At 41.3% G+C, this 16,539-nt stretch overlaps 1 protein-coding gene across 3 annotated transcripts; it reads right to left on the bottom strand.

The window, feature by feature from the left end:
- Positions 1–674: 674 nt before the first annotated feature.
- rereb (arginine-glutamic acid dipeptide (RE) repeats b) lies at positions 675–14,759 on the bottom strand. Of its 3 annotated transcripts, none has more exons than XM_047347906.1 (17): positions 14,593–14,759; positions 13,723–13,771; positions 12,208–12,332; positions 11,372–11,471; positions 11,174–11,272; positions 10,497–10,577; positions 10,222–10,375; positions 9,121–9,207; positions 8,852–9,045; positions 8,547–8,705; positions 8,193–8,300; positions 4,841–5,958; positions 4,432–4,630; positions 3,642–4,344; positions 3,425–3,565; positions 3,175–3,349; positions 675–1,649 (listed from the first exon to the last, which is right to left on the bottom strand). In XM_047347906.1, exons 1-17 carry the CDS (start codon positions 14,616–14,618, stop codon positions 1,616–1,618), a joined length of 3,552 nt encoding a protein of 1,183 aa, XP_047203862.1. In that variant the 5' UTR covers positions 14,619–14,759; the 3' UTR covers positions 675–1,615. The 3 variants fall into 3 exon arrangements, with proteins under 3 accessions (XP_047203862.1, XP_047203860.1, XP_047203861.1); XM_047347904.1 differs by having other exon boundaries at positions 8,193–8,303; positions 14,593–14,758; XM_047347905.1 differs by having other exon boundaries at positions 8,193–8,303; positions 8,547–8,702; positions 14,593–14,758.
- Positions 14,760–16,539: the final 1,780 nt, after the last annotated feature.

Genomic DNA, 16,539 nt, shown 5'->3' with positions numbered 1-16,539 from the left:
GTGTTTTAATTCGGTTTGCATCGGATCCGACATACATGTTTTTTTTTTCCCATTTCCTGAAAAGTGCCTTTTTTGAAGACAGAAGGTTTCTGTCCAACAGCAGCTAAATACTAGTCGAATTGAACCCAAAGCATCCATGTCTGGTAGAAAGCTGTAGAGGGATCTGTTTTGCGTCACAGTGGGTCCAAATAAGAAAAGGTACAGCTTCACTGGAAGCAAATTGGGATAGCAGAGTCTGAGTCCACAGTTAAATCTTGTGAGGTCATTTAAACAAGAGGCTGTGGACAAGAGATGTCCTCACAATCAGATCTGGAGAACTTCTGTAGAGAGGGAAAACATTTACAAGTTAATGCGAAATGCTGATAAGTGTGAGTGAATGCTGAAACTATTCATAAGGTATCAGAAGCAGTTTAAGGCTGTGCACTGTTTTGCAAGCATACAACTACTGTCTATTGTCTACAATATACTTATTTTTCAGTTTACCAGTACATTATATTTGACACTATAAAAGGTAGATATTTTGCAAGGATTTATTACAATTTCATTAAGTTACATCATAATTCCTGGCATTTTTAAACCTTTTGAGATAAACTGTTGTATCTACCAAGTCATAAAAATATTTGTTGAGTTTTCAACAAATAATAAACTTAAGGGCAAAAATGACAAGAATCTGGTATCATTGGAGAAATATTTATTGAAATAAATATGGTGTGGATACAGATTGATATATATCACATAAATACTGAATTTAGGCAGTATTTTTTAGAAAAACTCCACCCAAATGTTTAAGATTTTGCTTCTATCCAACTGGGTCATTTTCAGGAAAACAATGTAAATAGATTCTCCAAATAAAACCTCCTGTCAGTAAACAGACAGGCAGGTTGTGGTCCAAGCATTTAACAAACCTTTTAACACTATCTTAGGATTTTACTGTTCTCATGCTGAATCAAGTGTTTACATCTACTGATATATCAATAATACTCAGTCATATAGATTATTGTGAACATGTAGTATTTACAGTCTCAAAAAAGGAGCTTCGGTTATACTGTGAAAAGATATATTGATATATATAAAAATTTAGGATTTAAAGATACATTTTAATCTTATTTAGGATTAAATCCGGTCCCCTAAGTTGCTTTTTAAAGCCTAACAACACAATACATCTTGATACTACTGGAAATCCTAAAGGGTGAGTCATGCTAGGTCATAACTATCATCCACACACAAGATTTAAAACATTCTGTACAATAACTCTATTAGAAATGATAGAGATATTTAAAGTTAACATCAAAGTCGGTCTGTTTTCATTGTTCTTCAGCAAACTCATATGACTGCATAAGAAACTGTTTAATAGTTGGGTAGAGGACACCTGTCACTTTAAGTCCCACCTCAGTTGGTGGGACAGACGGTTCATTATTTGGACAATAAAACTAGAGAAAATTCTTAAGGAAAATCTCAGGGTTTCATGATGCGCAGAACACGAAACACACTTTGAGCTCCATAACTGTTCCTCTAAAATGTATCAACACAAACAAACAAAAGACAGCACACAGAAACACATTTAGTGTTAAAAGTACACAGTAATGATCTGTAGGGGCTCAGAGCATGCACCACCTCAAGATGGCTTGTCACCTTCTTTCTTCAGCCGGCTACGAAACATAAAAACAAATTACGGCTACAATTTACCTAAAATCTACAAAACATTTTCAATCCAATGTAGTTCAATCACCAAGGAAACCCTAAACAATACCCTGAAGTCCTGTTTACCTTTACCATGTAAGTCACGTGTACCAGAGTAAGGTAAACAGTTAAACAAGTAAGGTAAGGTTAATTTATTTCAGTGAAACTCATATATATATATATATATATATATATATATATATATATATATATACACACAGTGGTATATTTCAAATGTTCCTCTGTTTATTTTGATGCTGCTCAGCAGACAACCCGCCACATGGAGGGTGACCAGAAAAGGTCATTGCTAAAGATGCTGGAGGTTTACGGAGCTGTATCTAAGCATATTAATGGAAGTTTAGTGGAAGAAGAAATTGTGGTAGAAAAAGATGCACAAGCAACAAGGATAACCTCAACGTTCAGTGGATTATGAAGCAAAGCCCACTTAAAAATTTGGGAAGATTCACAAGATGTGGACTGAGGCTGGAGTCAGAGCTTCAAGAGGCACCACACACAAACGTTTCCAGGACATGGGCTACAGCTGTGACATTCCTTGTTTTTCCTGAACCAGAAACATTAGAACCATCTTACCTGGGTTGATAAAAAAGGATCAGATGAGTCATATTTTCATGTTAAAGTAAATTTTGTATTGCATTTAGAAATCAAAGTTTCTGTGTCTTGGGGTGGTACAATATATTACCAATTTATTGCTATGGCAATATCATAAGCACCCTATGCATCGTTCTGTGACAAGCTTTATGGAGATGCTGATTTCATGTTCCAGCAGGACTTGGTACCTACTCATACTGCTAAAAGTATAAAAAGCTGTTTTAATGACCAAGGTATCACAGTGCTTGATTAGCCAGCAAATTGGCCTGTCCTAAACCTCATAGAGAGTAGAGCTCTGTCAAGAGGAAGACGAGAGACACAAAACCCAACAATGCAGATAAGCTGAAGGCTGCCAATAAATCAACCTGTGTTTCCTTAAACACCTCAGCAGAGCTCCAGGCTGATCGACTCCTTGCTGTAAATGGGAATACTTTTCAGTGGCCTGGCATTTCTGTTTCTTGTGTACCCTTTTTATGAAACTTTTTCCTTCCCCTCAACTGTTAATTATTTTGCTTTGAAACAGCACTTTAGCAATGATCTTCTGTGGCTTCCGCACCACATGAAGGGTGTCAATAACTGTGTGCCAGATATCTGTTAGGTCAGCAGACTTTACTATGATTGTGTAGATTATAACATTTCTGCAATAAAATCCAGTTTTATTAGTCCAATGTAATATTCACATTTTCTATGAAACAGTCATAATTATAAAAATATACAGAAATAAACTCTGTGTGTAATGAATCTCTATTTAACATGAGTTTCACTTTTTAAATTAAACGGCTGAAATAAAGAAACCTTTACATAATATTGTCATTTATTGAGATGTACCAGTAAATTATTTAAACTTTAAGATTGATAGGATACAATCTGTTTAAGAATGCTCACCTGTAGTAATCTTCCTGACTTGGCAGAGGGCCTCCGTGCAGGTGATGCCCATGAAGCCACTGCTGCTCCATTGCCATCCTCTGCAGCTCTGCAGACTGAGCATGCATGGCCTGGAGCTGATGTGAGGCAGACATGTGAGGAATCGGACCCTGAAGCTCTCGTGGATATGCAGCTCCTGTAAAAAAAGAAAGAAAAGAAACCAACTTAAACCAGCACAACAAAAGTTGCAGAAGGAGCTGAGATCACGAACCAAACAGTGGATGGCGCAGCATCTCATGATCGTGAGGGAGATCCGCGAGTAAGGGATTTGGGATTGGGCCAGCAGGGAAGGGGAATCGGGCCAAACGTGGTCCTGTTGCCAGCTGGTCCACCAGCGGGTGAGGACTTGAACCTGAATGAGGATCAGACATGACAGGAAATAAGTTTCAAACTTTCATACAAAATAAGTGCCAAGCACTTAACCTCACCTTGACCGAGGGGGTCCTGCTGGTGGAGATGCAGGTGCGAGTGAATGTGAGAGTGCTGGTGATGATGAGGAGTCACGTTGAGCATCTGCAGCCGGGCAGCCGGATCAGTCGCCACAGAAGCCATCCTCTCAGCGTGTAGGCGCTCTGCAGTGAGCCTCTCGGCATAACTCAGCTCCGGGCGCATCTGAGGCCCTGCCAGCGCCAACCTCTCCCGCTCCAGGTGGCTCAGCCCTGGATGGAACGGTGCAAAAGGGTGGGAAGGTCCAGGCATGTGGGGAAGAGCCAGAGCCCCATGTCTTGCAAAATGCTCCAAGTGGGTGGCTGATGTGTGTAGGGTTTCAAGGTCTGGGGGTTTGACCTCGAAGCCAGGCTTCATTCTTTCACGTAGCTCTCGCTCCCTGAAGTTCCTCAGCTCCCGCTCTCTGAGGCTGGGATCCGTGCTGTACAGGCCAGGCATGTAATAGGCCAGCAGGGGGTCGCCTGGGCTCAAGGAGACGTAGAACGGATGGTTGCGGTTGGAGGGGGACATGACGTGGGGCCGAGCATAGTCATTCAGGCTCCGCATGGCTGGCGTGTCCGGGCCGATGTAAGGGGGCACGGCTGCTACAGTGGTGGGAGGCTGTTCAAAGGAGGGTCGACCATGGATTTGAGCGGTCATCTGCACCTCACTCATGCGACTGTCATGGGAAGAGCTGGACGCCCTCTGAAAGAAAAAATCGGTGTCAGAGAAATGTTTTGATGTTTTAAGAGAAAGATTTTTTTATAAGCAACAAACGAAAGTGAGTCTCACAGAGTTTCTATCTGCCTCTCTATCCCGCTCCCTGTCTTTCTCTCGTTCACGTTCTTGCCGAGCGCTGAGCTCAGCCTCTCTCCTCAATCTTTCAACAGCGTCCTCCCTTTTCTTGGCCAGCTTGGAAGTCGACAGCGGAGTAAAGAAAAGATCTGTCCTTGCACAGGAGTTGTAGCCACGATCCAAATGTGTTATAAACCTGAAAGAGGTCATAACAATAAGCTTTAATGAGCAAAAACTATCAACCTGACATTAAAACGTCTGCAAAAGTATTTAACCCACTTGAAGATTTTCAAATTTTTTATGCTATAACCAAAGTTTTTAACGTATTTGAGTGGGTCTTTATGTAACAAGTTCAAATAAAAATCTGCATTATTTTTCTCGCTTCATGGAACAACTTTAAACATACCTAGCAGACTGACTGGCATGGCTAGCCATGTTGACAACAGTAGGTTCTGGTGAGGGGCTCCGGGGAGGAGACGGGGGGCTCTCAGGCTCCTCCGCCTCGTCCAACGGCTCTTCTTTAATCTGAACTTGTGTTCCTCCTGCAGCAGAGTTCAGTGATGGTCTGGGAGGAAGGGGTGGGAAGGATGGCTGCAGGTTTGGGACGGGGCCGGCAGCGGAGGATGTGGGAGGGAGCGAAACTGGAGCTACCGGGAGGGAAGAGGTCATGCTTTTCCCAGGGTTGTTCTGCACCTGAGAGGACACTGGAAGTTGGGATGGAGCTGAATGTGTGGGCAAAGGATGCGGCATGAGCTGCAGAGGAGGAGGAGGGGCGCCTGGAGGATGCTGGTTGGGGAGAGAGTTAAGGGGCTTCAGGGCAGGAGGAGGTGGGAGATTAGAGGGCGTCTGGGGGAAAGGTGCCGAAGATGGGTGCGGCAGCTGTTTGTGTGATGGTGGAATTGGGGTTGTGGGAGGAGGCTTGACTTGGGGGCTAGTAAGAGGTGGGTGCAGGAGCTGAGCATCCCTAAAGAAGGGCACAGAACGAGGAGGGGTCTGAGGTGGTGAGCCGTTTGGCTGCAGGGGCTGTGTGGAGTTGACAGAAGGTGAGAAGTGCAATGCAGGAGCAGGAGGAGGGTCCTGACCCACTGCTGCTAGTGGTGTAGGCCGTGAAGCAGTGACCAGCTGTGCTCGGCAGCCTGAGCCAGCTGTGGAAGGTGACTGAGCAGATGTCGACTGTGGGGGGTCTGGAGAGGATGGAGGGGGGCTCTGAGCCAGATCAGCTGAGGCAATGCTTTGTGAAGGTTGAGGGGGGATGGGAAGGTCCGGAGAGGAGACTGCTTGAAGGACCAATGTGTCAGCCTGCACAACAGCTGGAGTACCAGCCTCTGTTCGGACCCCGTTTGGCTGGGCAGACGAGTCTGAGTCGCTCTCATTGCCCTGTTGAGGACTGGAAATGCTTGGAGAGGAGCTGCGGTTGTCTTGATCAATGTCTTTGGTGTCACTGCCATCATCCTGAGCACTGCGGCTTTCTGAAGAGCTTTCTTCCTCTGCTTCCCCTTCTGACCGGGACCCGCCTCGTGGATTCTAAAAAAAAAAAAAAAATGAAAACATGTTGAACTGTCAGAGAGGAAAACACAAGCTACTGATCAACCAATCACAAGCAAACCTGGGAAGCCAAATTGGGTTCGGCAGCCAAAGGGAAAAGTTTTGTTTAGACAAGAGGGGACCAAGAATGTGAACAAACTCTGCTTATAGATAATACTATCGTATGCCTGAATCCTTCTACAGTATAAAGACAAGCTCCATAAACATATTAATCACTATTTAACAATTAGGACTAATTATGGATTGATTTCAATGTTTTTTTAATATTTAAGTTAGCTCAATCTTAAAATAAAACTAACATATAAATTGATGGCATTTAGACAAAACTTTATTCAAAGAATAACACTTCTAGGTCATCTTGATTCATCAAAACAGTCCATCAAGAATATGTTAAAAGGTAGTTGGAGAAAAGCAGTTCTAGAGGGCATTAGGTCTGGGGCCTCGTGTACAACAGGTGCAGACAAACAAAATTGTAGCAAGTGCCCTTTTCCATTCAAAAGTTCATATTTATCAAATATAAACTGCCTCTAGAAATGTGTAAAGCTTCATTAAAACTCTGCATATTTCCAAAGTTAATTGACAGCACTTAGTGGGAATGCTGGAGAGCTGTTATTATTGCAAAAACAATGGTACACAATACAATTACATACCAGAACAATCGTTATAGCCACACGTATGAGATACCATGAGTCTATATTAAAGCTTATGCAAAGTGGTGCAGAAACCACCCTCAACAACAGGGGCTTCATTATTAACTATGCATTATTATCATTATTATTATTATTATTACATATATCATTGCAAATGCATAAATGAAGGAAAATGTGTATTTAGAGATCGAGAGGATTCTCTTACTCAAGATGATGATTGTCTAAATAGGCTGCTTTAGGTTCCTGTTTGAACTATACTTCGAACAGGCAGGGTTTGCCTGAGGTACCGGCATGGAACGTAGGAGATAAGAAAGGAAAGATGGAAGGGCAGAAAGAAGGAAGTAAGGTACAACAAGGGAAAGACTGGAAGGAAAGAAGAAAGGACATGAAGGAGAGAGGATGGATGGATGACATACCGTAGATCAATAGTATATGTATAGTAGTAGTATGTAGTAGTACAGTCTTTTTGCTGGGGAGATAGTTAACAATGTAACAACAATAATATATGTATTTTATCTGTGTATCTTTACATAAATAATATATATGTATATATTATCTGTCTTTATGTTTTTTTCTGTATCTAACTATCATGGATGTATTAACTTACTTACCAAAATCAGTCTTCTACAGCTCGGGGGAGTATTTCCCTTCAGGCAGAAAAGCCAGGTCAAAACCTTTCATTCTGTGATAAGGGAATTTTTGCTGTGTGTCAGAGGCAGGGCATGAATCGCTGGGGCTATTATCTATACCGGAGTAGGAGAGTTACTGCGGCAGGAGAGTGAAGGCTCCCACAGAGTCGGGAGTCGGGTAGACCCACAGTACGCCCAACTCTGCGGGAGCCTTAAGTGCCGTCATCCTCACGAAACTCTGAGCATGTACAGACGTTTAATAATGTACTACATGCCGTGATCTTCCAAGGAGGGCGTAGGCGGTCTCATTGGCGGGCGGGAGAGCCCCCCTTGGATAATGGTGGAGAAAACACTGCATACTTATCCGGACCTGGGTAATACTGAAATTGAATTCCCTGAACCTGAATCCAGCCTTGTAGAATTTATTCATTCTGATGATGGCATGGGGCGGGATGGGGGACGTTTTGGTGAGAAAATTCAATTAATCATTCAAATATTAATCCCCCTGATAAGCATGTCACAGACTTGATATGGATCAAGGGGTGCTATGAAGACATTGTCTTGTCTTTATAATATAATCTCTTATCAGTGGTTGAACTGAATGGCTTTATCTGGTTGAACTAGACATGAGTTTTGATTGTGCAGCCAGGAGAATCTCACGTTGTGTAGCATATTTATAAGTATTTCCATATTTAAAAGGAGGTGTGTCAAGGACAGAGTCTGGTATCCCCTGATGTGGCTCAATTCCTCATTGTGAAACGCATAAAAGAAATGTGCTTAGATTTTTGCATATGCACAGTATCTATCACATATCTGGATTTTTTGTTTGTTTTTAAGTTTTAGACATACAAAGTTTTTGAGCAGGAAATCCACACAAGTACATGCGTCCACAGATCTGGTGTGTTCTGTGTACTACAGAATGTATGTCTTTTACCTGGGTCTTTAGCCTTTTAGGTGTCATTTTTTCAGGTTCATCGGACTCTAGAGCTGGACTTTCCCGCGCACGTTTTGCTGTCTTTGGCGCCGTTACCTCCTCTTTTATCTTCTGCACAAAAAGCAAAATTAAACATGATTACACCAGTCTGTAAACAGTCGGTACTGCTAGTTCCTATTGTCATAAAACACCCCTTCTCAGATTAGTGAAGTGTTCAAATGACCTTTAACTGTCTTCAAAAATGCAATGATAAACGTTTTACAAAATAAAACAAAGTTAAATCAACTTATTGATATTTTAAAATGGTGATATAAGGATTATTTTATTATTTTATTATGAGTACATGCTGCTTACCTTGTTTAATTTCTTTGTGGAGTCATTTTTATGATCCGCGGAGGATCTTAAGGAATTACAGATTCCTCCAGTTCGGAAAGTCTGGTTACTGGACTGTGAATCCTCTGTGCTCGGAGAGCCTGTGAACCTTCTGAGGCCACTTCTTAATGATGCCAACTGCTTTAAAACACAGCCAACAGTAGTTATTGTTTAAAACAACAATTGTGGTCAAATGTTGGTTTTCCAAAATTTAGATTTTTTTGATATTATGAAATCTAACTTGTCTTGTGTTGTAATAGTGAGGTAACATGAAGACGAAAGCTTACAGGCGCTCTGCTCTGCCGAGTTCTCATGCCGTGCTTGCTGTTCACCTCTTCTTCCACTTTAACAGGTTTGAACATAAAGGAAGCGTTTGCAGATTTAGGAGCAGGCGGCAGACACCCGTGTTTGTTTTCGTACGTGCGGCAAGCCGTGCAGAGCAGAGAGTTGTCTCTCCCAACCTGGTGCCAATCTTTTGAAGCTGACAAATAAACAACGGCTTTAGATGCAAGGTTCAGAGGCTGTTTAAAGCTCTTCTCTTTGCTAAGAAACCTACTTGTTGTTCCACAGTGGCTGCAGCTCTTTGCTTCCTGTTCGCTGTCTTCACTGTCGACATCATCCTCGCTGGCAGAACTGGCTTCAACTGCAGCGGGTAAAGGTCAGTTGTGTGAAAAGACACATTTTTGGATCAAACTTGTACATCTTTATTCAAAACAAAGCATCACATAAAGAACTGGTGAGAAGGTTGCATACACTCATTACAGGCTTGAATATCACTGATTTGGGGCTTTTCATAAACTGTTAATTATCCAGGGTAGAATGGTGATACAACAAACATCAATGAGTGTTAAAAACTAGAATTTGGTTCACAAGTATGAAATTACAGTGAATTTTGTCTATTCCAAAAATGTTCATACTTATTCATATAAGACTAAATATATAGACATACAAGCTCTCCGACATTTGGTTTAACACTTTTTGGAGACATTAACAAGGCCCTGGCATAATTCTGGCTGGAAATTTCTGTTTCCACTGCTCTGATAGGTGGCAGTAGAACATTTAGAAAACAACAACGCACAGGCTCTAAGAAATGGCGGGTGAGCGAAGTCAGAACACTTCAAAAAAAGGTTTACCAATTATTGTTGCTCAGCACATTACTCCGCCCCTCAACAATCCAGGGGTAATCTGAAAGTCCTACCCCGAGACCTTTTATATGGCAAAATGTGGACCTAGGAAATTGAAATTATTTAGGTACAATTGTGTCAAAATGCGTGGCGGGCTGAAAGTCCCCACAATGGAAAAGGGGCTACTGAAAAATGAACTGTGGGATATGCTTATAAACCAGGTCTGTGATAGTCAACCAACTAGTTTAAATGACTTCTGTCATTTCTGATCAGTAGTGTGGTCAAATGTCCTAAAAGACATTTTGTCAATTTTAGTGGGGGTGTATGTATACATGTGAGCCTTTGTGTCTGTTTTGATTGTGTGGATTAGAGAAAATCCACAATAAATTTGTTTTTTAAAAATAACTGCAATTGCTTGTCGTATAATCCGTTCAAAACAAACAACTTTGTGTCTTTAAAAGCCCTAAATATATGCACATGATTAATGTATGCAAACTTCTCCACAGAACTGTAAAATAAAAAGTGAATCTGACCTGAATAATTGCGAGATGGAGGGTTGACAGTAGCGGCCGCAGACCGAGTCTTTGTTTTGCGAGAGGACGGTTGTCGACGCTGCTGTCGATAAGCTCTGGTTCCGGCAGCCTCTGGGGTTTTCTTCCAGTGGTAATAAAATGTGATCAGCTCTCCCTAATGACAAAAACACACTTGTTTATTAAAAACATTGTAATCATGGTTTCCACACCAATAATTAAGGGAAAACATGCAATATATGCACAAAAAAAAAACAAAAAAAAAACCACGTGCTTACAGTCTTTTTGCTGGGGAGAAAGTCTTTCCGGATGCGAAAGAAATTCTTGCCGTATTGTCTCAGACCTTTGATGAAGCGTTTCTGTAAGACAAACAGGGACAAAATATGAGTAAATGATATATACACTATACTACAATTTCTACTTCCTATATGAATCACACAAGTGAACTGAAATGACACTGAGCCGATTCTTATGTAACAGAAACAGAGCAATTAATTATAAAAATACTATAAGAATTATGTCCATTGATTCAACACATTGACAAAATAACATATTCTGTCCATGAATTACAAATATCTCTGTCTTGGTCTGATTATCTGTTCTGGCATAATCTGAATATTAGTACAGTTCAATGGTCAAGTAAAGCTGATTTATTTAATTGTTGTCTGGTAGCCAAACAAGTCTGAAATTCTAATTACAAAGTATCCTCATAAAGATGTTTAGTTCTTCATTGGCCACTTTGAGGGATTTTCCAAGCCGATTTGCAGCTTTGACAGATGTTCTTTTGAGCACATCTCAAGCAGAGCTCCTGATTTAACAGCTATAGTGAACGCTACAATGATCTGAATCAGTGCATATAAAATTTTTCACATTTATCCAACTGCTTGTTGACACTGCTAGAAAGAGATTCTGGAAGAAATCTGCAGAACTGAACCATTTCAAAACATTGTCTCACCACATCATCTTCTGACCAGCATTTTTCAATCAGTTTCGGAAGTGGCCTCTTGACTAGACGCTGCAGAGCTTTGGCTGCATCATAATGGCTGGCATGAAGCTAAAATTGAGGTGGGAAAAATATCCACATATTTTTACATGTTGGCACTGGAGTTACATTATTTCGTCAAAATTATACAATTCAAGTTTTGTTTCGCACCATGTTGAGAGCGTTAAGCGTGGTATCGTCACGGGAAGCTGCCAAACATCCATCCTCCGTGGATCCACCATCACACATCCCTGCAAACGCTGCCATGCTCCTAATAAATTAAAACAGATTTACATCATTAGAAGAAAGTAATAATGATGAAGGATTTAGATACTATGGTGAAAAATACTTTGAAGACCGTTGTAAAATGATTATGGCACAGAATAGTCTTAATTTCTCACTCCATTTACAACTAATTGCATTTCTTATTGGCAAAACTGTTAATTAAACAAATAAAGCAAAAGCAGCAACAAGAAATTAACAAATTGTTCCTTTAAAAAATATTTAAGGGGGTCAAAATGTTAAATATTATTTGAAATTCGTTGCAGCCACAGTTGGTAGCACTGTTGCCTTGCAGCAAGAAGGTCCTGGGTTCGATTCCCGGCCGGGGGGATTTCTGCATGGAGTTCTCCCAGTGCGTGCGTGGGTTTTCACCGGATACTCCAGCTTCCTCCCACAGTCCAAAGACATGCCTGTTAGGTTAATTGGTCTCTCTAAATTGCCCTTAGGTGTATGAATGAGTGTCTGCATGGTTGTTTGTGTGTTGCCCTGTGATGGACTGGCGACCTGTCCAGGGTGTACCCTGCCTCTCACCCATAGACTGCTGGAGATAGGCACCAGCTTCCCCGCGACCCACTATGGAATAAGCGGTAGAAAATGACTGACTGAAATTTGTTGTTCAGGATATGCTTTAATCATAGTTCACAGTGCTCTGGAAACAAAGATTTATGTTACCCAAAATTAGACCGAACATAAAGCAATGAAGGGGCACTAAGAGAGTGACTGACCTGGCTGCTCTGAGGTACATGAGGAGGTCACAGTCATTGACTCCAGGTGTCCACATGAGCTCCTCATTCTCTGTCTGGGTCTGCGCACCAAGAGCGGGCCGTGGCTGCAACTCTGGGAGCTTGGCCTGCAGGAAAAATAAAGAGTGAACTCAAAGAGCTCAGGCACTTCAAAGCAAAACAAGCATTATTTGACATTTACATAAACAAACTGAAAATTGGTAAAGATGTTACAGCAACGTTTTCTGAGTTAGTGTCTGACCGTATTGGATAAAAAATAAAATCGGTCAGCACTGGAATGAATTAGGTAATACGAAGTAAACTGGACTTCATCAGACTGCATGTAATTTTGGATCTTTTGTTTTTTTACTTTACTGCATAGTCCTCTAACAGGACTTTTGTGGTGAACTGGCACCATATCAATAAACCAAACTGGAATGAAATTGTCACAATCAAACATACACTAACACACCTGGTTAATTTAAATTTTGCCAATTAACCAAAGTCCATTCATTGATTTCCGCTTATAAAAAGTTTGGATCCTGGAGGGAAATCCAGACATCTCTTTCCCCAGCTACACTCTCCCACTCAATATTACAGATCCCAATGTGTTCCCAGGCCAGAAGGGATAAATAGTCCCACAAAAGAGTTCTGAATTTTCACTGTGGTCTCTTCCCAGTTGGGTGTGCAAAGTAAACCACCAAAGGGAGAAACGTTTTGACATACATGCAAATCGCTGCAAGTGGTGTAAAGCTAACACTGCACATCATCCTGAACACACTGTGAAACATGGTGGTGGTGGCATCATGCTGTGGAGATGCTTCTCTTCTGCAGGTAAGGGGAAATGGATGGAGCCAAATACTGGGAAATCTTGGAGGAAAACCTGTTAGGGGCTGCAAAAGGCTTGACAGAGGTTCTCCTTCCAACATTACAATGACCCTAAACATATAGCCAGAGCTACAATGTCAAAACATTGTCATGTGTCAGAATGGCCAGGTTGATGTCTGGACCTAAATCCAGTTGTGTCAAGACTTGAAAATTGGTGTTCACAGATGATCTCCAAACAATTTGACAGAATTTGGCAAAGAACAATGGGCAAGTGTATGCGTCTCTAGATGTGCAAAGGTGGTGGAGACATACCACAAGACCTGTAGCTATAATTGCACTGAAAAAAAAGGGGGGACTCAAAGGGGGCTGAATATGAATGCATTTCTTTTTTTAAATATTGTAAATCCCCTTACCAACTATGCACTACTTTATGTGGGTCTATCCCATAAAATCCCAGTAAAACATGCCGAGGTTTGTGGATGCAATGTTATAAAATGTGAAAAAGAATCAGGAGATATGAAGACTTTTTGCAAGGTATGGTATGGTTAATGGCAGTGATAATATCTGAGGAGGTCGCTGGTTTTAAAGCCTAGTTTGTCCTAGTTTTGCACCTGCAAACGCTGAGGCCTCAAAGCCTTGCTTTAAATATTTTTATTTCATAAAAAGCATTTAAAATTAAATCAAATTTACCTGATGACTCGGCCCCACTCTTATTTCACCTTGTGTGCTGTTCAGGCTCCTGAAATAAATTAAAAAAGTAAAATTTTTAAGAGCATTTTAGAGTACAGGCAAGGGCAGGAAGACATATTTATCTGATCTGTTACAGTACAGCCAATTATTATACATTATGCAGGCAGGCAGTATGATCTAGCATGCCTCCTGTATCATCTGGGACTTCCCTCCCATCCCCTGCACTGATTTCAGCTACAGATCATCATCCCGCCCCTCCGCTACTGTGATCCAATCTCAACCCACAGTTTCCTTTATTACATGAATGAAATCCGACTCCACAGCGGCTGCAAAACACTGTCAATCAATCACGCATAAGCTGCTAATTTTTACGGTCACCATTACGAGAACAGTGTGTGCTGTTCCGCAGATCTTAACAGGCAGGCAGTAAGGCAGCCTGCGTGTTTCTGTTTACTAATAAAGCAGCAGCTAAAGTGTGCAATCAGTAAAAAACGTGAAGGTTAGCATGCATAACACGTTAATGTACATTAGCAACGAGCTGCACAGATAGGCGCTTAACCTCAAGGTGAATTAAACAGCTGGTCCACTAAATGTTTAAACAGGGGTTGAATAACAGCATCATTTAAATCATGCCTGGAGAAATAGGTGTTAGTGACATTAAAGCGAGCAGAGAGGCGTTTTCCCAGCGGGAGCTGCTAGCTGCTAACGAGGTAACGTCTAGCTTGTTAGCAACACACGAACTTCGTGACCACTGACACTCCGGCGACTAAACACGAACGGCCCTCAAAGTAGCGCCGCCGGACACGGAAAGGCGCATTTAACACGCACTGACCGTAAACGCAGCAGCGAATGACACGTTAATGAAGTTACCTGCGCGGACTGAACAGGTCGTCCATGTCGACGGATGTTTGGTTGGTTGTGGCTTGTTGACACTACGCAGCACAGTGGGCGAGACACACATATATACACACACCAACTGTGCGAATTCCCTATTACATGGCTATTCAAAATGGAGGCGGTGTGGTGTAGAGACTCGCTCTATTTTTTTCAGTGCAGTGACCTCAGCAGCCACAGCGTAGCGTTCACATTTTAATCTGGGTGAACATAACTGAGCATGTGCCGCAGACACGCTGGGCTTCATCAACACTTGCTGCTGCTGTTGCCGCACAGTCAGCCATGAATCTTTAACAGCTAATCACACTGTGGGCGCTGTTGCAGTCATTAACAAGGCATTCCTAGGCACTTGTTACTAATGTGGAGGATGCGCTGCAGACCAAATATTTTATTTGTTTTTATTATAAAAGAAAAAAAAGGAAAATACGCTTAAAAGTTTGGAAACACCCTTTAATATTTAAAATGAGGAAAATTTGCGGCACTACATGGTAGGCGATATGGCTTACTGCCTAGGGCGGCAACCCTCGGGGGACGCTATGACTACACTTTTTATTTAATAAGATTTTAAAAAAGTATCCTTAATTTCACCCTTAATGACTCTGAAGTTGGTATATAATTTAGTGCTAATGAAAGGGTCATTTCGGTGTTTTTTTTTAATGGATTTGTCCATGTCTGGTTCAAAATCTTGCATGTTTAACCCGGTCAGACCTTAAGTGGATTATTCTTCACTGAACAGAGATTATTTAGAACACAGTTTTGAGATTTGTAAGACTTTTACAACTGCCACCAAGGAGGTCATGTTTTTGTCGGCGTCTGTTTTCTGTCCGTCTGTCTGTCTGTCTGTTTGCAAAATATCTCAAGAAGTTATCAATTAGCATTAGCAGATAAAATCCACAACTAGCTATCTTTAAAACCAGCAATCTGCTCAGATATTAATATTGACTTACACACACACAGTGCCTTGCAAAATTGTTGATTAGTCACATTAACCAAAAACATCACTGCATTTCATGTAACAGAGCACCACTAAGTAGTGCACAATTGTCAATTAAAAGGAAATGATTTACTAATATAAATCTGATATGTATGGCATGCAATTTTATACACTTTTTTCTAAGTCAATACTATGCAGAACCCCCTTTTGCTGCAATTACAGCTTCAATTGTTTTGGTGTCTCTGGTTTCTATCAGTCTCAATCGGACTGGATGAAGCGCATCTGCAAACATAAATGTTTTAAATCTTGCTACAGACTCTCAATTGGATTTAGGACTGGACTTTGACTAGGTAGTTCTGACATATGCAGATGTCTAAACCATTTCAATGTAGCTCTGGCTTTATGTTTATGGTTGTTTTACTGCTAGAAGGTTAACCCCTGCCCCAGCCTTAAAAAAAGGTTTTCTCCCAGGATCGGCTTGTATTTACCTCCATCTATTTCCCACAAACTCTAGCCAACATCCTAACTTTATTAGCTGGCATAGCTTTTTATGTATGCTGCGGTTATGACAGTTGTAATTTCCCTTCCTTGTTCAGCCAGCCTTGTTTTTTGCCACCTTGCAGGTCCTGACAAGCAGGAATAATCAGCCTGACTGGAAAAACACCCCATCGTGTCTCCTAAGAATGTTTTTCTCATGGCTTAGGAGCTGGGTTATCACACTGTATGTAATCATATATTTAGTGGTTCACATATAGATGAATATGCATGATGGTGCTGGTTTCATACAAGGACTGCTGTTATTTTTCTACCCCATTCTTCAATAAGGAAAATTCTTCTTGTTCTCTTTTTCTTTGGGCAGCAGAGAATCCCATTGGCTAAATTCAGCAGAGATCTCTCACCGTCCCTGATGGATTTAGCTGTCTCACTGGTTTCAATGCAACTTTGCAAACCTGGAAAAGTACTTATTTTTCTTTTCAGTCAAAAGGTTT

Source organism: Girardinichthys multiradiatus, chromosome 20 (genome assembly GCF_021462225.1).
Source record: "Girardinichthys multiradiatus isolate DD_20200921_A chromosome 20, DD_fGirMul_XY1, whole genome shotgun sequence".
Taxonomy (NCBI): domain Eukaryota; kingdom Metazoa; phylum Chordata; class Actinopteri; order Cyprinodontiformes; family Goodeidae; genus Girardinichthys; species Girardinichthys multiradiatus.
Note: the sequence above shows the minus strand (reverse complement) of the source record. Positions and strands in the feature narration are given on the sequence as shown.